At 46.0% G+C, this 22,088-nt stretch overlaps 1 protein-coding gene across 2 annotated transcripts in view; it reads left to right on the top strand.

Moving 5' to 3' along the window:
• Adra1b (adrenoceptor alpha 1B) overlaps positions 1–14,232 on the top strand; it is a 117,191-nt gene extending 102,959 nt beyond the window's left edge. For both annotated transcript variants that reach the window (XM_028864266.2, XM_037200622.1), the window contains one exon: positions 13,092–14,232. In XM_028864266.2, the coding sequence (XP_028720099.1) occupies positions 13,092–13,690 (599 nt within the window). In that variant the 3' untranslated portion in view covers positions 13,691–14,232. The remainder of the gene's footprint in view (positions 1–13,091) is intronic.
• The last annotated feature ends 7,856 nt before the right edge of the window (positions 14,233–22,088 follow it).

Raw genomic sequence — 22,088 nt, 5'->3', positions numbered from 1 at the left:
TATTGAAATAATGGTTTTTAATTATCTGTCAGTTTTATACATTTATACAATGTATATTGATCATATCTATCCACTGCCACCTCCCTCCAACTTCTCCTAGCCACCTCCCACCCAATCTTCCTCGAGGTTTCATGTTCTTCTTTAATTTTTTGTTTACATGTTGAGTTTAAAGCAGCCTAGACAACACGAGGCTCTGTCTTGAAAATGAAATAAACTGGGTGCAGAGGGAAGGGCTCAGTCAGCGAAGCACTTGCCATGCAAGTCTAAGATCCTTAGTTTGATTCCCAGCTCCCACATTAGAACGTCAGGGGTGGTGGCATGTGCTTCCTGGGGAGGGAGGGAGGGAGGGAGGGAGGGAGAGAGAGAGAGAGAGAGAGAGAGAGAGAGAGAGAGAGAGAGAGAGAGAGAGAGACCCCTGGTGCTGTCCGGCTGGGCAGTCTAGTCTGAAAGCTGGTCCCAGATCTCATCTCAAAAACATTGAGTGGATGACTCCTGTGAGTAACACCTGAAACTGACCTTGAGTCTCCACAGTTGAGTGTACATGTGTACTCTCACACATGAGTTCAAATAAATAAGTACATCAGTGTGGCATGGGATAATACTTCTCACCTCAGAGTCCTGTTCAGAAACAGATCTGATGTACTGGATCAAAGATTCTGTGTTCCTTTTTATTCCTGTGTGTGTGTGTGTGTGTATGTATGTCTGCTGTCTGTCTGTCAGTCAGTCTGTGTGTTGCATATGGGCATGGGCACACATATGTGTGGGTATGCATGCATGTGTGTACAAGGACATGTAGAGATATAAAGGTTGATGCTGGGAATTATCCTCCATTGCTCTTCTGCCTTATTCATTGAGGCGGTGTGTCTTAAGCCCATAGCGCACCTGTGGCTAGTCCCACTGGCCTGTTTACTCTGGGCATACCCTCTCTCCATCTTCCAGGCAGGTCACAATGCCCACCCAGCATGCATGTGGATTTCGGGATCAGAACTCCCATCCTCATGGTTGGACAAGCGTTTCAACTACTGAGGTGTCTCCCCAGCCCAGATATCACATTCCTAACACAGGCCTAGATATTACTTACCCAGAAGCTTCACTTTGAATGACTATTCACGTATTCCTATTTTATTACTTTTATCTCTACTATTATTTGCGTAATGTCGGTTAGTTAAGTGCCCATCATAACCTGCCAGGCCCTATGCTAGGCTCTAGACAGAGAGAGAAGAGTGAAGCCTAAACTAACTCTCTTTTCTAGATGTTCACAGTCTAATCAGAGATGAGGCATAGACCAAAGAACTGAAATGCAAGGTAAAGAGTGACAGAGGACACATTTTGGGGCATACACTTGGAATGCTCTGGGTGGTAAGAAACTCTTAGATAAGGGGGTGGGGACTACCTGGTGTTTAAGGACGTGAACAGGAGCACTGTTCTCTTCTTGTCAGTCAATGAGCAAGAACTCAGGCATCAGAGACGGGTTTTCCGTCCTCGCCCATCCCTTCCTGGGCATGGGACCCTGTTGGCCACTTACACCTGTGTGTCGTCCTTTACAGTGGAATGCTGAGTCACCAGGAGGGTGGCCCTACAGGATGTCTGCAAACATGCTACTTGACGATTGCTTTAGGAACCACATACTGTCAACAGCTACTCTGCCGACTGTTATTTCCGGTTTGTTTTACAGCTTAACATGGATCTGTGGGCCCCGAAGACATTTGATTTGTCAGACGAGTTTATGATCTCGTTCCAGGGTTAAGCAGCAAATGAAAATGGAAAAACCTCGAAGGGAGTTTCCAAATCCAGGAAGGCTTCCTTTTACAGAGCCAATGCTGAAAGAATTAGCTAGTGTTTTATATTTTTCTAGTTTTTATTGGGCCAGACTGTTCCAGCTAGGGAGACGCGGCTTGGCTGAAGGTGTAGCCAAATACTGCTAATAAGAGCGTGGCGGGGGGGGGGGGGGGGGGGGGGGGGATAAAAAATAAAGCCCCACTCAATTTACAAGTTGATCAAAACGGTTTCACCTCCCACTGGCTCCCCTGAGATCATGGGTTTGCCTGATGATAACTGCGAAATAAGTCAAATCCGAATTTATAATCCAGAGCTCCTGAATGCCATAGCCCAGAGGGATGCCACAAACCACCCAGCTCATATTGGTGCTCTGTACACCAGTAAACAGTGCCGCAAGCTCTGGTGCCTCCCCATCGCAGTGTGCAAGCATGCTCACTGGTAGAGTCCTTGTGCCACTGTTAAGTGAAGGCCTCTGGGTATGCACAGCAAGGAGTGTGTACAGACTAAAAAGATTCCCCATTTGTCCCCGCGGTGAAGAGAGTAAGGTCAGAGGGGTACAGGCACATTGGGGACTAACAGAGTTTCTGGGGTTAGCACTGAAAGGTTTCCTTTCAAGGTCTCTGTCCCTTATGTGCAGGGGCCTTGGTAGAGCGTTACATCTGTGACACTGTGGCTTCATCTTTAACACAGGGACAATCCTATCTTGGTCATCAAGCTGTTGTAGGAATTATATAAAGTAGATCATTTTAAAAAAAAATGTCTAACCATAGCGAGGAGGTGATTAAACACAATATCTTTTGGCTTATTTCGATTTTTTTAGTTTTTAAGTGATATTCACTGGGTTTTAACTGATTTCATAATTAGTTTGTATGGAGGCCAGCGGGGGGGGGGGGGTGGAAAACACCAAAAAGAACCAAAAGGAAAATTCACCTATAATTCCCCCCACCAGGGGATTAAGCAGTGTTGATGGATTTCATTGTCCATTCTTCCAGTCTGTATATCTATCAGCACTTATATTCCGTTTCCTCTGCGCTGTTCTGCTGGTTAAGAGCCTTTGTTTGAGGCCGCCTGGATTCAAAGACCCAAATTCTAAACTCAACTTCCCGCCTGCTCTCTGACCTCGGGGAACTTATTTGTGGAATCCAAATAAGTTTGTTTATGTCAGCACAGAATAACCATGGCCTGTAGACCAGAAATGCAGGCTGGAGTATATACAGTCCCTGAGTGTGGCTGTCCTAAGAATAAGGATGGTAAAATGAGGCAGCTAGTCTAGTTTTTTTTACCTAGTTGTTGTGATAGTATATGCTGACAAAAGCGACTTAGTGGGGAAGAGGGGATTGTTTCAGTTCACAGTTCTGGGCTCCAGTCCATCAGTCAAGACGTCAAAGCAGCAGGAACGTGAGGCAGCAATCCACATGCACAGTCAAGAGCAGCGAGAGAATGAATGCATGCATGCTGTGCTCAGCTGCTTTCTCCACTCTTGCACAGTTCAGAAGCCCCTACCAAGGGAACTGTGACACCCACCGGGGACCTATCTCAACTAATGTAATCCAGACAATCCTCCAGAGACAGGCTCATAGACCAGCCTGTTCTAGACAAGCCCTCATTGAGACTCTCTTCCAGATTCCATCATGTTGACAATGAAAACTAACCGCCACACTGGCCAAAAGCAGCCCTGCTTTTAACCCAGAGCTAAGTGCTAAGAAAGAACTTTGTTAAATCAGTGCTATAATTCTACAAATGTGCACTATGGCCACGACAAGTGTTCACTCACAGCAGGTTGAGAGCATGGTTGTTCAGTGTTTACTCTTCAGAGTTGTGGAATAGACCCTTCAGGATGACCTCCTTGGAACACATCGAACCAACAAATGTTTCTCTCTGTCCAGGTCCGGTTCAGTGTTAGCCTTTGATCCTTCCACTTCACAATCCCCATGAACCACTCAGGCTCCTAAGAGCCAATTGACGTAGGTGGGCTTGCAATAACATCTGTTCCCCGACTTTATCCCTCCTCATCCAAGTCTTACCTCCTCCTCCTAGTGACTAATAGAAGGTAGAGGAAAATAAATGTCTCAGGCAAGTGGTGAGGTCTCACCCCTCAGCCCTTTCAGAAGGGCTGCCTCGTTAGATCCACTTAATAAGCCTGATCCCAAAGCTGCCAAGTAAATCAGTGCAGGGCCATGGGACCACCAGCACCGTGCTTCCCAGGGATATCTCAACTGCTGGTCAAAACAAATGCGATATATGTTTGAGTAGTCTATGCGATGGCTTCAGTGACAGCTATAAATGGCACAGGAACCTCTCAATTACATATTCAGTCACTGATCAAATATTTACATAGCATCCACTATGTTCCAGGGACTGAGCTCCCAAAGGAGAAAAGGATTCTCAGGTCACATCTTTCAATACTTTAGGTCCCTTAAAAAGGAATGGCTTTCACCTTAGGATCAAAATGTCAACTCATCTCTACTAACCTCTCTTCTCTGAGGAAGAGAGATCAGGCCCAAAGGCCTGCCAGTCTGGAACAATCCAAAAGGTACTGAGAGTGTTGTATTTCAATCTTACTTTTCTTAACCATGGCTTTTCATTTATAGCAAGTGATACATGTTTTCAGCTAATAATAAAAGATTCTCTCAAGACCCTTGATTCCTTTTTGAGGGACCTTGAGTCCAGAATATAGTTCTGGGTTGGGGAGATGGTTCAGTAGTTAAGAGTGCTTGCACATGAAGACCTGAGTTCAAATCCCCAGCAGCCACATAAAAATCCCCATCAGACCATGGTCCCACACACCTGTAACCCCACCCCTTGAAGGGCTGGGCAAAGAAAGGAAGACGGGCTGGGGCTCTCTGGTCACCAGCCTCATCCGGAGTTCACTGAGAAATGCTGACTTGGTGGAATAAGGTAGAAAGTGACCAAGCAGGACACCAGATAGCCTGGACGTACATTCACACTGATGTACAGACACCATACACAACACACACACAAGAGCATGCTTTATGGACTTATGATCATTAAAGTAATGATTAAACATGTACAAATGTTTAATCGGACATACCTTTTGTATGCATCTATTAGACTGTATATTTTTAATTATCCTACAAAGGAATAGGTTTCATTATGGAAATTTTGTACAATTTGTTTTCATTAATCTTCCTCCCTCCTCCTTCCCCATCTCCCTGCCCCTCCACCTTGTGCTCTATAGTTTAAGTACCAAATGGGAATGAATTTAAAGGAAAGCATTAAGTCAATGATGGCTCACACTGACAGTAGTAAGCCTAGTCTTGAGGGCAGGAGCCTCGGCCTTTGGAGGGTTCCTGCTCTGTTTACAACCGTGGGGACAGCTATGGACTGTTTCCTGAGGCGGGAGGAGGGGGGGGAACACCATGACAAGAAGGTTTCATGCAGTTCCGGTAGCTCAGAGACCATGTGGACCCAGCCTTGGGCCCAAGTGGAAAAAGCACTACAGTGAGAGCCCTTGCCTGTGGACAGTGGCCACTGTCCCCTTCCTGGTGGCAGCCCTACTGCTGTCCATAGCAGAGCAGAAGCTGTGTGTCAGTGTGCTCACAGCAGCCATGAGAGCTGAACTCACGGAGAGCTTTCAATATGCCCAGCCTGCATCCCTGCCGACGAGAACACTCCTTTTCCAGGCTTCTGAGCCCCACACTCTCAAGCTACCTTTCCCACACCCCATCCCTGAGAATGCAGATCTGCCTACCTATAACTTTCCCCAACTCCGCTCCTCCATAAACGCGTTGAATCCAATCTACAGAAACAGGAACAGGTCCTAATGACTATCTGCTATTCACCAGGCTGAGTGACCTTGAATGAGTCATTCTCCTCCACTTAGCAGACATACTTAGGAGACTTGCCAAGGCCCAGCAATGAGGCCTGAAGCACTGGGATTGTTTCACGAGCTGGAGAAACGGAGCCAGGCTCAGAGACCAGGGATGTTCACATCGAGTTAGTTACATTGCCAAAGAGCCCTCTGCAGCCTGACGCCCAGAACAGATCACCTGCCTTCCAGGAACCCACTTTTCCTGTTGCGTTTATTCCCGTCTCCTGGCAGCCAACAGGATCCGTTTGGGTGCCCAGGGGAAAAGATTAGCATGGCCCATCTTCTTTCGTGCCAAAGAGGCTTAGCACCTTCTCAAGTTAACTATGGCTTTCTGGATCCTACCAGGGCATGGGCTGGTCCAGCAAGTAGAGCCTTAATCCTCCTGTGTTGCGGTGGAGGTGGGGAGTGGAGAGCGCGAGGGAAGGAGCCAAAATATTCCTGGAATCTGTTCAGGAGGGCCAAACAGCCCCTGACTCACAGTGCCCCCGTGTGGTGGTCTAAGGGAAAGCTCATCTCCACTCCACCTGCAACAAGGAGCCGAATGTGCCTTTACAGACACTGAACTCAGCTACAAAGCACTGAGCTCAAGCTACTAAATCAAAGAAGGGAAACTGAGGCCCCAGATGGGAAAGTAATTAACCCAAGATGATATATATAAAGTTATCAATCACAGGTCCCAAATATTTTTTAATGATAGTCCCTGACCCATCAGTACAGGAATAATCACTATGTGGTAAATGTCTATTACTTTGGAGGTTGATTGTAGGGCAAAGACCTGGTTCACAGAGCTCACCTACAGACTTAGCAGGCTGCATCTTGTTTAATCCTAAACAACACCGGGTGTAGTGGCTGCTACTTACTCCATCTTACTGAGGAGAACCTGAGCTTCCGAAGGACAGTAAGAAACTTGCCCCGCCACAAGGCTGCAAGCAGGATATTCAGGGTTCTACTCACAAACAATTCCAACCCAACCCATCAGAAGTCTCAGAGGATGCTGGGTGTGGTGGCACCCGCCTGGAATCCGAGCCCTCACAAGGTAAACATAGGAGGAATCCAAGTTCAAGGTCACCCTCAGTTACATAATGAGCTTGTGCTCCATGAGACTCAGTCTTTAAAAAATTAACAAAGAAATCACTGAAGGACTCAAACATGCTGTCAAATACCTGTAAAGTCTCCACTGTGGAGACTGAAAAACTTTAATTTAAAACTAGTCTATATGCTTCCTAGCAAGTTGGAATACAGCCAGAGTCGAATAGTGAACACACTGTCACAGAAGGGTTTACTGGAGAGCAGGGCGGGATCATGCTAAGGTCTGAAGGACTAGCAAATAAAACATCATGCAAATGGGACAAGAAGGATCAAAAAGCCTATAGCCGATCCGGCGAGCTGTCAGGGCTGAAAGTGCAGTTGCCCCAGTGATTCCTCACAAGGGAGTTCAGCCCTACAGAAACAAATGTGGGTAGAGTGGATACCTGAGGCTTTCTATCGCGAGGTTTATGACAGCTGGATATTGGAAATCAATCACCCGCTTGACTGGCATTAGGGAACGTCTTAAATAAATTACTATGCATCCAGATCAAAATATGATGTGGCGTTGGAGCAGGTGATATAGCTGTGTAGACCCAAGCAAGGGGAAATATCTGAGCAAAGCAATTTAGGGAAAGGTGCATGTAGTATGACCCCGTTTAAAACAAAACAAAAAAATCCCAGAATAAAAACACAACTGTCAACTCTAGTTCTCTGCACTTGACTGGAGAAAGAATTTTTATTTGTTTATAGGTTTTTTTGGTAACAGGTAATCTTTAACTTAGCGTATCATTTTTGTAATAAAATATATAAATCTGGGGAGGGTTGGAAATAATGTTTCCTATCCAGAAGGAATTTACCATCTAGGTAGTGAAGAAGGACTCAGCCAGGCCTGGGACACAGCTTGACGATATTAACAAACAAGAAATGAAACAGTGACATGAAATCTGCCTGGATGTGTTCAGTAGGGTGCAGAATAAAGAAATCACACTAACTTGGCTGGGGAAGATCAGAGCAGAGTTCCTGGTGCAGGCTGAAGTCTGGACAGGACGTTTTGGTCCTCTGTATCCTCTAGTTCTACATCCAAGAGGTTAACCAACTTGGTTCAGTAGGTGAAGGGGCTTGCCACCAAGCCTGATGACCTGAGTTCAATACCCCAGGTCCACATGGAGGACAGCTAACTCCGCAAAGATGTCTTGTGAGATCTATGCCCACTCCATGGCATGTGCCCACCTAATACAAAATTAAATAAATAAATAATTTACATATATATATATTTGAGGGTAAAGATTGCAACTGTACTCAAGAGGTACAGACTTCTTTTTTTTCTTGCTATTCTGCAAACACTGTAGTATAACAGACATTTGTGTGTCATTTATATTGTATTTGGTGTTATAAGTTGTTGACTTCTGACCAGTCACTGAAGGATGGTGCACAGTGCAAGGGAGACCGCAGGGAGGTCACATGCAAATCATGCAGCATTTTACAAAGGCAACCTGAGCAGCCACTGATTTTTATGTTTACAGGAGGTCCTGGAACCACACTGGTGCTGATGCAGAGGCACGTGTGCATTCCCAAACACCCCTCATTTGTGATTATTTTTAAGGTGCCAGATCATTTGTCAAGGGTTTAATGTGGATATTTTCTTTCTTTCTCTTTTCTCCCTTATTTCTTCCTCTTTCTTCCTTTTTTTTTTTTATTTCTGTTTTGTTTTTGTTTTTTGAGACAGAGATTCTTGTGGCCCAGGCTGACCTTGAAACTGAATACATAGTTGACAATAACCTTGAGCTCCTAATCCACCTCTCAAGTGCTGGAATTCTAGATGTGTGCCACCACGCCCCATGTACATAGATAATTTCATGGACTCAAAACATTCTATGACACAATTATTTTTCCCACTTTATAGATGAGAAACTGAGAGGACTAATGAACACTTCTAAAGTCCAGCAGTCAACTCCCCACACTGGGTCGGGTCATTTGAATTCTGCATTCAGCTAGTCACCCCTCATACTGCCCAAACTGTCAGAGAGCAAAGAACACCTTCTACTCACAGGAATGAACAGCGTAAGGCTACAGATTCGCATGAGGAAAACAGTCCTCAGCCCTCTGCCTCGACTTTGCAAGGCCATGGCTGTAGGAGGGCATTTTGTAAGAAGGTTCTAGCACAGGCCTCGAACACAACATGCAGTGCAGACGGTGGCTTGGATGAACACTAGCCATTGGCATTGTTGTGATTTGAGGAGTTATTCGATTCACTGCCATCCTCAACGAGTTGGACACCAGGCAAAGTTACAAAGTTTATCCTCAGCAAACGGGCTGTCTTGCTCTGGATCCTTCCCACCTTTGGTCACATCGTGTCCAGAGCCACCATACTGGTTCCCACAGGCCCCCATGCAAAGGAGCGGGCTGGCTGGCTTTGTGCTCATCAGCATGTACCTCCTATGGTCATGCATAAGGCTTCTAAGATTCATCATTCTTGTTCCTTTTCCTGTTTTGTCAAAACCTTTTTCCTGGACCCTCAGACTCTGTTATGGAAAGAAGCCCATAGCCTACGACATACAGCTCAGTTCCATCACAGGACACTGTATGCTTACATACTCTAAGCTACATTTCAGTAGGGGTCTTCTGTACAGTGTCTCAATCCAAAGCTGTGTCTTTGGATTAAGTGATGTGACCACAAGTCATTTGCTGTAGTATTTGTCAGAACTAGAACATGAAGCAGCACCCTTATCTGTCTCAGCTCCACAAACCTGGACTGCAGCCCATTTCCATGTTTCCCCCGAGTTTAAAGATGAGGTCCGTTAATACTGACACACAGGTAGCACTCTCTCCAGGTATAAACTCCTGGATGGCTTAGGCCTGCTTCAGGAGCCCAGCCAATCCCACAAGAGCCACCACCACTGGACTGCCACACGGAGAAGAATTGGAACTCACCAGAACAATAAGACAAACCTCAAATGACCAAGAAGGTGAAGTGTCCCCAGAGAGAATACAAGTGCAGCCCAGGATCAAAGATAGGGATTCTTTTTTTTTTTTTTTTTTTTTTTTTTTGGTTTTTCGAGACAGGGTTTCTCTGTGTAGCTTTGCGCCTTTCCTGGAACTCACTTGGTAGCCCAGGCTGGCCTCGAACTCACAGAGATCCGCCTGGCTCTGCCTCCCGAGTGCTGGGATTAAAGGCGTGCGCCACCACCGCCCGGCTGGGATTCTTTTTAAATGCATTTTATTTATTTGTTTGTTTGGGTAGCATGCAAGTGGAATCCATAGGCCAGCTTTCAGGACAGGGATTCTAGAAGCACCCATATCACTTGGAAATACTCTATCCATTCATCGAGTTAGATTTAACAATCCACAGGTCAGGCTCACAGTGTGACAGGACACATGAGACAGAACATGAAAATCTATACCACAGGCTGTGTGGTGGAGTAAGAGCATGGTTTGAAAGTACAAAATGTTCTGTAAACTATAGTCCTGTTGTTTTAAATATGTAAATAAGTAAATATAACAGGAAAACCTGAGAATGGATCATTAAGAGGATTGCAAGTTTGAATCCAGCCTGCTACATACCTAGATCCTATCTCAAAAATAATGTTGTTTAAATGTGATCTTTCTGCATTATAAGGTTTTGCTTGTTTTTAAAATAGGTATCTTTTCATTGCTTTTTTTTATATCTCTTCTTTTTCTAAAAAGAACATTAATGGTAAAATCTTTTTATTTAAAAACATATTTTATATTTTGATAGAATTTAGTTTTAGGGCCTGCTAAATTACAGACATGCTGTGTAACCAGGGGCAAACCACTTAACCACTCCAGGTCTCAGTTGCCTCATATTTAAAATAGAAATTGTTTTTAATTTGACATTGCCATAAAATGATTTAGGGTCTCAAGTTCTGAGAGTAAGCTAACCGTGTTTGTGGATCGTAGCATCTCCTCATCATCAGTCTGTGCCAAGCTCTCTCTTATTTTATTGATTTATTGCCTTTTATCCCCATTTCCTAGTCCATGTCCATCTGCTTCCACCCCTAGGCAAACATTAAGTGTTTTTTATATGGTTTTGTGATGTGTTTTTTAATTTGAAAATGTTTCTGCAAAACACATATGATTGTTTGGTGAATTACTTAAATGAAATCATTCATAAATCTCACCCTGATTAACATTTTTTTACCCCTGAAGAGTGATGTTGTTAGACTCCTCCCATATTGCCATAAGGTATGTCATCCTGGGTCATAAGTGCTACACATTATCCGGGTTGACATGCGCCTCCCTTCTATTTCTCCCGGTTTTCTCCTATTCTCTGTCACCACAAACTGCACTATCAAAACATCCTCCTATGTGCCGCCTTATGATCCTAGGCTATGGCCTGCAACAAAATGGCCCAGATCAAAGTGTGTGCACACTTAGTTGAACCAAGTAATACCAGCCTCTTCTCCCAGACGTCTACACAACCTGTGCCCTCAGCAGTCAAAGTCAGGGCCGCCCATGTCCCCACAGCCTTACTTGGCAACTTTCTAACGTTTTCTATCATCTTAAAAGACATGTTTTATCCCTTTGTGGCTTCTGTTTTAATGTTTTTAACTGCCTGATACTTGGAGTGTCTTGTCTGCAATCATGTGAAGTATCTGTTTTCTTTACCCACGTTGGTTTTTTTTTTTCCCCCTTTGAGTACACTGCCGCTGGATTTCTTATTTTGTCTTAGTTTTGTTTTGGGGCGTTTTGCATCTTTGGCTGGTTATTTAGCTGGTTGGAAGATTTTTGTTGTTAATTTCGGTTTCTCAGTGTTTGCTTGTCTGTTTGTTTTTAGACAGAATCTTATTTTGTACTGCAGACTACCCTGACTCTGTAGCCCAATACATACATAGAAATATGTATTCCAGGATGACCTCAAATTTTTAGCAATCCTCCTGCCTCAGCCTCCTGAACACTGAGATTACAGGCATAAGCCAGCATGTAGATTTTTTAAATTTAATTTATTTTTTTTTTATCTTTTATTTGAGGTGGTGAAGATGTGGGAGTCAGAGGCCAAAGTGCAGGAATCAGTTGCCTCTTTCCACCATATTGGTTCCAGGACTCGAACTCATTGTCCGACTTAGTGGCAACCACCACTGAGTTGTCTCTCCAGCAGACAAGGAGGGAGGCCGCTTGTTGTTTGTTTTTGCAGTCCTTGGAATTGAACCTGAGGCCTTACACCAAAGAACTCTACCACTAGGATGCATGCTCAGCTCTTTTTCAGTGTTAGAGGGTTTCTTACATTCTAAATATCAACCTTGTAGCTGTTTGAGAGAATATAAATAACTTCTATTCTTGCCTTGTGAACTATCCCTTTGAAGCACTATGTCATTTTCCTTCGTTCCAAAATTTTCTTAAAGTCTTTCAAGTTGTCTTTTCTTACTGTTAAGAGTCAATGTCGTGCATTTTGGGTTTTTAACATGGCTCCGATTCGCTATGGGAACAAATTGGTACATATTTTCTAGCCTTTTGGGGAGGGTGAAATGATATAGGTAAAGCACCTTGCATAGGCAAAAGAGGTGTGTGTGCCATTACGGGTGATGGTTAAGAACGTGTGGGTAAAAGGAGTAAGTGCTGACCTATCACACCTAACAGTTGGGACTGTAGAATCCGTTTACCCAAATCAGGGGAGGTTTCATAGACAGAGGAGAAGTTACTGCGTTGGAATCCAGTCTTCTTTCTTTCTTTCTTCTCTTTCTTTCTTTCTTTCTTTCTTTCTTTCTTTCTTTCTTCCTTCCTTCCTTCCTTCCTTCCTTCCTTCCTTTCTTTCTATTTCTTTATCTTTTTATTTTTTTGTAAACCTGAAACTCACTAGAGAATCAGGCTCACCTTGAACTGACAGAGATCCACATACTTCTGTCTCACAAGTGCTAGGATTAAAAGTGAACGACACCATACCCAGCTTATCTTTTTTTGTTTGTTTGTATTTTTGTTTTGTTTTATTGAGATAGAGTTTCTCTGTGTAATCGCCCTGTCTATCCTGGAACTCACCCTGCAGACCAGGCTGCCCTCAAACTCAAAGAAATTCACCTGTCTCTGCCTCCGGACTGTTGGGTTTAAAAGTGTGCACCACCACCACCCAGCTCTTTTTTTTTTTTAATGTGTCTATGTGTGTATCTGTGTGAGTGCATATGCACGTGTGTGTAGTGTTCCCAGAGGCCAGAAGAGGGAGTCAGATGCATTGGACCTGGAGTTATAAGCTGTTGGGAATTTCTCCGTTTGGTCGCTGGGATCCAAACTCTGGTCTTTGTAATAAAGCAGCAAGCCCTCTCGACCAATGAGCGTCTGTCCCAGCCCCAAAGTAATTCGTTCATTTCAAAACGGGAAAGGCTGGCCTGCAGGGGTAGAAAATCATCTGGGACAAGGCATGCGGGTGGGAAAGCTGCCATCAAACACAGTTTAGAAGAGAGTGTACTGACCAACTGCTCTCTTTCTGTCTGCACCCCTGCAGGCTCCCTGTTCTCCACCCTAAAGCCCCCGGACGCCGTGTTCAAGGTGGTGTTCTGGCTGGGCTACTTCAACAGCTGCCTCAACCCCATCATCTACCCGTGCTCCAGCAAGGAGTTCAAGCGCGCCTTCATGCGTATCCTTGGGTGCCAGTGCCGCGGTGGCCGCCGCCGCCGCCGCCGTCGCCGTCTGGGCGGCTGCGCTTACACCTATCGGCCGTGGACGCGCGGCGGCTCGCTGGACCGATCGCAGTCGCGGAAGGACTCTCTGGACGACAGCGGCAGCTGCATGAGTGGCAGCCAGAGGACCCTGCCCTCGGCGTCGCCCAGCCCGGGCTACCTGGGTCGCGGAGCGCAGCCACCAGTGGAGCTGTGCGCCTTCCCCGAGTGGAAACCGGGGGCGCTGCTCAGCCTGCCAGAGCCTCCCGGCCGCCGCGGCCGCCTCGACTCCGGGCCCCTCTTTACCTTCAAGCTCCTGGGTGAGCCCGAGAGTCCTGGCACGGAGGGCGACGCCAGCAACGGGAGCTGCGACGCCACAACCGACCTGGCCAACGGGCAGCCCGGCTTCAAGAGCAACATGCCGCTGGCGCCCGGGCACTTTTAGGGTCCCTTTCCTTCCCCCGCCCCATACACACCCCAGGGGGGAGGACACCATCGTGGGGGGCGGGAGGGCGCGGGGGTGGGAGAAGTGTCAGCCCCGGGTAGACACAGGGTCGCAAGGGGACAAGGGGGGAGGGGGGCGGGGAGAGGGGCAGCTGCTTTTCTGGCAGGGGCATGGGTGCCAGGTACAGCGGAGAGCTGGGCTGAGCATGCTGAGAGCCTGGGGGCCCCCCTGACGCCGGCCGGGACTTAAGTCTCTCTCTCTTCTCTCTCTGTATATATATAAAAAGAGTCCCTCTGTATGTATTTATCTGTGGGTACACGTGCGTGTGTCTGTGCGGTGTACGTGTGGGCTGCATGGGTGCGTGTGGGGGGTCTGCCCACCTGTGTGTGCTGGGGCAAAGCAAGTGTGCGCCCTGGCGATATCAGGTTTGTTGTTCGTCTCTTGACTTTGTACTTCTCAAGCCCCTCCTTGTTCTCTGGTCAATGCTGGCACTTTGATGGGGTTGGAAACCAAGTCAGACATTAAAAATCATTCCTCCTGTATGACTTTGAGTGATTTGTGAAGACAAGGAGGGTCTTGCATTTCCTCTTCCTTCAGGTCTGACCAAAGCCAAGGTCATTTCTGTTGGGGCAGACGAGGGTGAGAGGGGCTAGACTATCATTATCGGTGGTACTGTTGTTATTATCACTATCATATTTATTAGTATAATCATCTGTTGGTATAGTTGTAAGGGGTGCCAGGGCAGGCATGGAGGCCAGAGGACAACTTGTAGGAGTCAATACCCCAGAAACTATAGACAATGTCATCCCCAAAAGTCTATACACTTTTTAAAACATACATCATGTATCCTCCATCTAGGAGCCCATGAAATAAATCATGACCTCTAAATATACAGGTTTCATAAGCTGAACCAGAATTAACTCAGCCAAGTCCTTGGTTTTATAGACAGGGAACTGAGGTTAAGAATCTGGTAGGGGTCGGCTAGATGGCTGAGCAGGTAACAATGTTCACTGCCAAGACTAATGAACTGAGCTGGATCCCTGGGCCCCACGTGCTGAAAGCTGGGAACTGAATCTGGCCAAGTTATCCTCTGACCTCCTCTAAGGCACTGTGCCATGTGCTATATGCACGCGCTCGCACGCACGCACGCACGTGTGCGCACACACACACACACACACACACACACACAATGCAATAGCAACAATTTTTTAAAGAGCTTGGCAAAGTGTCACCAAAGTTACAAGAACCCATTCACTTTTCTTGTGTCCCCAGGACTGTGTCATCATACACCAACTGAGCACATCCTCCCAAAGGCCTCTTCTTGTTCCTACATAGACTAAGGGACCTAATGGGGGAGAAGTGGGGGGTAGACCTTTTTCCCAGGGAAAAACTGGAGGACTCAGGTCCTCCAAAAACATTTCATTAGCAACACAAACCTTCTTTCAAGTCATCCTTATGCAAGATCCTGATGGAAGAGAGTAAGAATGTAGAGAGGACAGAGTCCAGCCTCCTCAGCTTCCTGCTCCCTCAGTTCCTTTCCCCAGGCCTGTCCCAATCACCCTGGAGCCCCACAAGTCTGGTAGAGTGAAAGCAATTTGGAACAGCAGAGTCTGAGGCCAAGTCCTGGCTCTGCACAACCTCTGGCATGTCATCTTGCTACCTCTGACCTCCTTTCCCACCTCACCACCAGGCATGATCCTACAGCCCACCAGGAAGTACCAAGGTTCACTGGGGTTGTTCCCTGGTTGTAAACACTGACATGCAACTGTCTGGACAGATTGGAGTTACAAATTTGGATCTTGGAAATCTGAAACCACAGGCACCAAAGGCATTTCCTGCACTGCCTGGATACAGTTAGTTCATCAGTTTCTGGTATCTGGAGGTCACCCAGACATGAGGGGGATCAAAGGGGGGGGCGAGGGAGGGTTGTAGAGTGGTGGCAGCTGCCTGCCTCCTTCCAGAGTGAACATTGGCTAAGTGGTAGCTAGCACACACACACACACACACACACACACACACACACACACACACACACACACCCAGAGAGTACTGAGCTCCATCCAGATCAGCCTCAAGCCAAGCCAGCATGATGATGCTGGCCTCTTCACATCCCTCACTGTGTCCATGTCCAGGAAGGGCAGTTTACCAGAAGCTGTGGGGATGGGCAGGTCCTCTCTGATCTGGACTCCAGCCTAACACAAAGCAGTACCCCTCTACCCTCACCAGCCAGCCAGATGCTGTTGGTTCATTTGTCACCGCTCAGACATGCGTCGGAGTAAATCTGCCAATCCAAGTACCGAAGCAAGTGGCTTGGCAAGCTGGATTGACGGATCTCCCTCCAGACCCAGGATCAAATCCCACCTCTGCTATTCAGCAGCTTGTCACATTCAGCAGCTTATGTCACGAGTCTATTTATGTCAGTATTATTTACTGTGGAAAAGTGGGCAATAAATAATGATGTGTACTTTTAACCCTGAGAAGTTTGAAGGAGATGGGGAGGCTACAGCGCCATGCCAGACACTTGGCGAACATTCAGTAAATGGCAGCTATGAGCAGAGGTATTCCTTATTCAGTTGTCTACATGGATATGTGAAATTTAGAAAGTTTGAATATACAGACCAAAAGAAAAGAAAAGAACTTCAAGTTGTTCGCAGGTTTCAGAGCCGTAGACCTCGAGACTCACTTCTTTGCAGGGTTCTTTCAGCTCATTCCTTCCTTGAGACAGGTCTTGGTATATGTCCAGGAGCATCCTCCTGCCTCCACCTCCCAAGTGTTGGGCATATAGGTGTGTGCCACCATGCCTTGCCAGAGTTCATCTTTAAAAAGAAAATGTTCATCACAGACTTAAAGAATGTTGTGGGCCAGAATTGGTGCCTTACTTCTGCAACCTCAGGAAGTTGAGGCCAGCCTGAGTTACCATGTGAGATACTGTCTTTTTTTTTTTTTTTTTTTTTGGTTTTTCGAGACAGGGCTTATCTGTGTAGCTTTGCGCCTTTCCTGGAACTCACTTGGTAGTCCAGGCTGGCCTTGAATTCACAGAGATCCACCTGGCTCTGCCTCCCGAGTGCTGGGATTAAAGGTGTGCGCCACCACCGCCCGGCTTAAAACAAACAAATTTAAAACGTGTGTGTGTGTGTGTGTAACAACAATAATTATAGAAAGGCCATGAATTTGAGAGTGAGTGAAGGAAGAGAACACTGGAGGAGTGAAAGTGGGGAGAGAGATGGGTAGAAATGATATAAATACAAGATTCTCAAAAAAATGTTTTTTAATTTAAAAAAAAAAAAATTTAAGCCAGACACCATAGTGTGCATCTCTAACCCCAGGACTGGGGAGATGGAGACAGGTAGATCCTGGGGCTTGCTGGCCAGTCAGTCAGTCCAGCCAAAATGGCAAGCTTTGGGTTCAGTGAGAGCTCCTGTCTCAAAAAATAAAGGGAAGAATGCTTGAGGAAGACGGCGATGTTGACCTCTGGCCTCCACATAAACATGCATCAGGTGAGCTCAGCTGCTTGTTCCATATATGTGCGCGCGCACACAAACACAAACACACCATCACAAATGTGCACATGCACACACAATTTGCTGCTGGTTCCAAGAGTATGATTGGGAAAAGGAAGCCTGGGTATCTCAGACAGCACATCCTATGGGTGAGGAGCTAAAGAAGGACGCACAGGGCAGCAGCAAGTATCCACGGGGTTGGAGTCAGTGTTCCTATCCAGACCAGGCACCCATGTGCTGAGCCTGAAAGTCTTGCATGTAAGCTGAGGATCTTTTAGCACCCGTAAGGTTAGGATGGGGAATAAGTAAGACAAAATACAAAAGAGTTTGCACAGATCAGCACTATCTCACTTGGTTTGGTTTGGTTTGATTTGGTTTGGTTTGGTTTGGTTTGGTTTGAGAGACCGGGTTTTACCACATATCCACATTGCCTTGAACTTATTGTGTAGCTGAAGTGGGCCTCAAATTCACAAATCCTCTGCCTCAGTCTCCCAAGTGCTGGGATTACAGGCATGTACTCCCATGCCCTCCATCCAGCCATTTTCAATGTTTCCAGCATCAGCAGCTTCTTTAACTATCTGGTGTCGTATCTGAGCATGATAGCATAGGCCTGTGATCCTAACACTTGAGATATGTAGACAGGAAGATCAGGAGTTCAAGACCAGCCTGAGCTACATGGAATCTTGTCTCAAAAGATGGACCAGTAGGTACATGTGCTTTCCATACAAGCCTGATGGCATGAACTCAGGCTCTGGAATACACCGTGGAAGGAGAGAACTAACTTCCAAAAGTTGTCTTCTGATCTTCACACATGTGCCATGGCACACACGCACTGATAATAATAAATAATAAGTAACATTTATTCTTAAAATAATCTGATGGGGCTGGAGAGATGGTTCAGTGGTGAAGAAAACTTGTTGCTCTTTCAGAGGACCTGGTCCCGTTCCCAACATCTACACCGTGGCTCTCAACCACCCCAAACTCCTGCCTGTAGGATGTGACACTCTCTTCTGACTTCCAATAGCACCAGGCACATATGTGATGCACATACATACATGCAAGCAAAATATTCATACATATAAAATAAATAAATCTTTAAAAAATTTAAATTTTAAATAGTCTCATGATAGCTCATGAAAAATAAGCATAGTGAGCCTAGTTTCATGTTTTATTCATATGCCTTAAATCTCCTGATGAACACATGAAAATCAGCTTACAGATTTCTCAACAAATCTAATTCCATCAAAATACAGGAGAATCTAAATCCACAGAAGAAGGCAATAAGAATGATGGACCTGGCCTGTGTGTGATGTGAAAATGTAATGTAGAACAAGACCCAGACCCAGGCTCAGGGAAATCAGTGTGACTAGAACTTCTGGGTCAGCAATTGCCACACCAAGTGTGTCACAGGAGCAGATGGGCCACTCTCATTCTCAGTGGTTAGGCCTCTGCATCAAGTATCATCTTCCACTGAGGATGGCATAGTATAAGGCTCTAGGCTCTGAGGAAGGAGTTGACCCATGGTGTGGGGAGCATTGGGTTTGGAAGAATTTGTACCTTTATACAGTGTGGTGGTGAAGAGGACTAAAAAACAAGAGATTAGCCAGACACACCTCTGGCTGTGTGTGTGTGAGGGCATCCTAGGAGACAATTAGACCATAAGGCTTCTGAAATAGTGGATAGTTTAATCCCTTGATGGATTCTTAATGTATGGCATTATTGGGGAAAGGGGGGGGGTGAAAGGAAGGAGGCAGGACCTAAAACACTGGGATCATGTGAGGAGGGACTGCATCTTGACCCAGATTCTTCCTCTTTCTCCCTTTTTGCATCTATCAGGGAGTGAATAACTGCCTCACTACACACTTGCCACAGTGGTGCTCTGAGTGACTACATGAGGGCATGCAGCCATGACCATAAGCTCTGAAATCATAAGCCAAAAAAACCCTCCCTCTATTAAGTTGTTTCCACAAAGCATTTGGTCACCGTGATGAGAAAGGTGACTGGGAGGTTTCCCATGCTATACCTGCACCTGTCCTTTGACACTTTTAAAAGTCACAAATTTAGCTCATTTTGGTTGGACACCTTTCCCAAGTCTTGGTGGGTTTTGCAGTGGTTGGTTACTTGACTTTGGTTTTGGTTTTTGTTCAGGTCTGAAGCTCCTGAGCCCGGAGCTTCTGGGATAAAACTGAAGTAACTATATAGTCTTCTATACACCATTGCAATGAGAGATCAATGCACCAATGCAGGAAATAGGGAGATATGAAACATACAAGAAACACACAGCTAACTAATATTCAATGGTATTAATGATAGGTCAGCACTACCAACAGCACCAAAGAGGGAGGGTGTTGAGAGAGGTTCTCATGTAACCTAAGCTGCCCTGGTACTTACTGTGTAATGGAAGATGACTTTGGACTCCTGATTTTCTGCTTCCACCTTACAAAGATTTCAGAAGTGTATCACCATGTCTAGTTTATACAGGGCTGAGATAAGAACCCAGGGCTTTGCCAGGTGTTGGTGGCAGCGGCACACGCCTTTAATTCCAGCACTCGGGAGGCAGAACCAGGTGGATCTCTATGAGTTCAAGGCCAGCCTGGTCTAGAGAGTGAGATCCAGGACAGGCACCAAAACAACACAGAGAAACCCTGTCTTGAAAAAAGAAGAAGAAGAAGAAGAAGAAGAAGAAGAAGAAGAAGAAGAAGAAGAAGAAGAAGAAGAACAACAACAACAACAACAACAACAACAAGAAAGAAAGAAAGAAAGAAAGAAAGAAAGAAAGAAAGAAAGAAAGAAAGAAAGAAAGAAAGAAAGAGGAAAGGAAAAAAGAACACAAGGCTTCATACATGCTAGGAAGCTCTTTATTAACTTAGCCATACTCCTGGCCCTGTTTTTGTTTTTATTGTTTATTTGTGATTTTTTTACATTTATTTATTTATTTACTGTATATATGGGAGCAGCCCACATGCTAGCATGAGTGGATGGAGGCCAGAGGACAATCTGTAGCAATTCCCTCTCTTCTTCCACCATGTGGGTCCCGGAGGTCAAACTTAAATTGTCAAGCTCGGTGGTTAGCATCTTTATCAGCAGAGTCAACTTGCAAGAAAGTCTGGTACTTACTATATAGCCAAGGTTAGCCTCCAAATCACCAAGTCCTTCTGCTTCAGCCTCCCAAGTGCTAGGATGACAGGGCCACATCTGATGGTTTGGAGTAGAGAATCAACTTTGGAAGGAGATGTGTAGTCAGAACGTGGCTCTTTTGTCTAAACCACCAAAAGGCTATAGTTCTCAGACTCAGAGAGTTTCCAAGTGTGGTAATGCAGACCTGCAGTCTCAGCCCTTGGGAGATGAAGACCGGAGAATCTGAAGTTCAAGGCCAGCCTGGGCTACATAGTGAGTTCCAGGTCAACTGAGCTACAGAGCAAGATCCTGTCTCAAACAAAACAATAAAACAAACAAAAACAGGGAGAGTAGAAGCATTATTCAGAAAGCTTATTTTAAAAAAAAGACATATCCCACTTCCCATTCTTTCCAACTGCTTTAGCAAATGGAAGATCCAAGCACCTGATCTGTCTATCACAGTTGATCCAGACTTTATTATTATTATTATTATTATTATTATTATTATTATTATTCCAGAAACAGGGCATCACATATTAGCCTACTGCCTCAGCCTCCCCAGCGCTGGAATCACAGGTGTTTGCCACCATGCCTTCTGAAAAGCATTGCTCTGAAGCATCATTCATTGCCTTAGGAACAGAGCTAGGTTGCACCTCCCATGAAAACAACTGCTGTTTGGTTTTGGGAAACCCTGGGTCTCTTAAAAAACACTGTTTTGCCTGTACATCAGACACCTTCATCCTTGTCAGGAAGTATATACATGTCAACTAACTGGATAGCCTGAAAATGCCTACTGTCTTCTGAGACCCAGTTCCCCAGCACTATGTTGGGAGAGTCTCTGCTTCCCTCCCCGGGCTGAGCTTCGTTACTTTCCAGGTTTTAACTTCTACCCTCCAGCTTTTTAGAACCAGGGATAGCCCCGAGCCTGACCAGTCCAGCTTCCCGGTTGGTTTACATATACACCCTTCCCCACAATGAGGAAGAAGACTGGTGTGCAGGTGAAAGATGGCCTGTAAGAGATTCTCTTGAAAGAGAATCGGGGTTTGCAGAAAGCAAACCGTAGTTATTTTGATGCGTTTCGTTTTTGTTTTATTTTATTCGAATTTTGCGGTACAAGGGATTTGAACCTAAATCCTCCTCACTCACACAAGCTAGGCAAGAGTCTACCACTGAGCTACATCTCCAGCTTTCGTGCCTTTTAAGTAATACAGAAAGGTTCCAGTGTCCTCCTTTACATGTGGAAGTATTTGCAGTCGGGTTTCTGTGGTTTATGCTCTTGCCAGAAGCTCTGCTGGCACACCGCATGCGAACGCCCGGAGCACCCAGCGGCGCGCGCCTCTCCACCGCGCTTAGCAGGCCGGTTACGCCAAGTCTGCAGCTCACCGCTAGGAAGGAATAAGGGCCCCGAGGCTGCCCCTCACCGCCTACCACCGGGCATCCTTCCTACATGCGTGCGACACTGGGAAGCAGTTCCTTAGTGGAGACAGTGACCAGCACTGCGCCACGCCCCCTCGCGCACCAACAGGTTCTTGGAATGCGACCAGCGGGCCGTTGAGGCAGGCGGGCGCGCCACCTGCTGTTCAAGGCAAATAAGGGACGCGAAAGAAAAACGTTTGGCAATTCAGCTTGGATCTTCTCTGCAGCCCTTCCCCTGGCTCCCAGTTGAGGAAATGTTCTGGAACTCTAGGTTAAGATTGCTTAACCTGGGCTGGGCGGTGGTGGTGCACGCCTTTAATCCCAGCACTCGGGAGGCAGAGCCAGGCGGATCTCTGTGAGTTCGA

Source organism: Peromyscus leucopus, chromosome 8b, assembly GCF_004664715.2.
Source record: "Peromyscus leucopus breed LL Stock chromosome 8b, UCI_PerLeu_2.1, whole genome shotgun sequence".
In the NCBI taxonomy this organism is placed as follows: domain Eukaryota; kingdom Metazoa; phylum Chordata; class Mammalia; order Rodentia; family Cricetidae; genus Peromyscus; species Peromyscus leucopus.
Note: the sequence above shows the minus strand (reverse complement) of the source record. Positions and strands in the feature narration are given on the sequence as shown.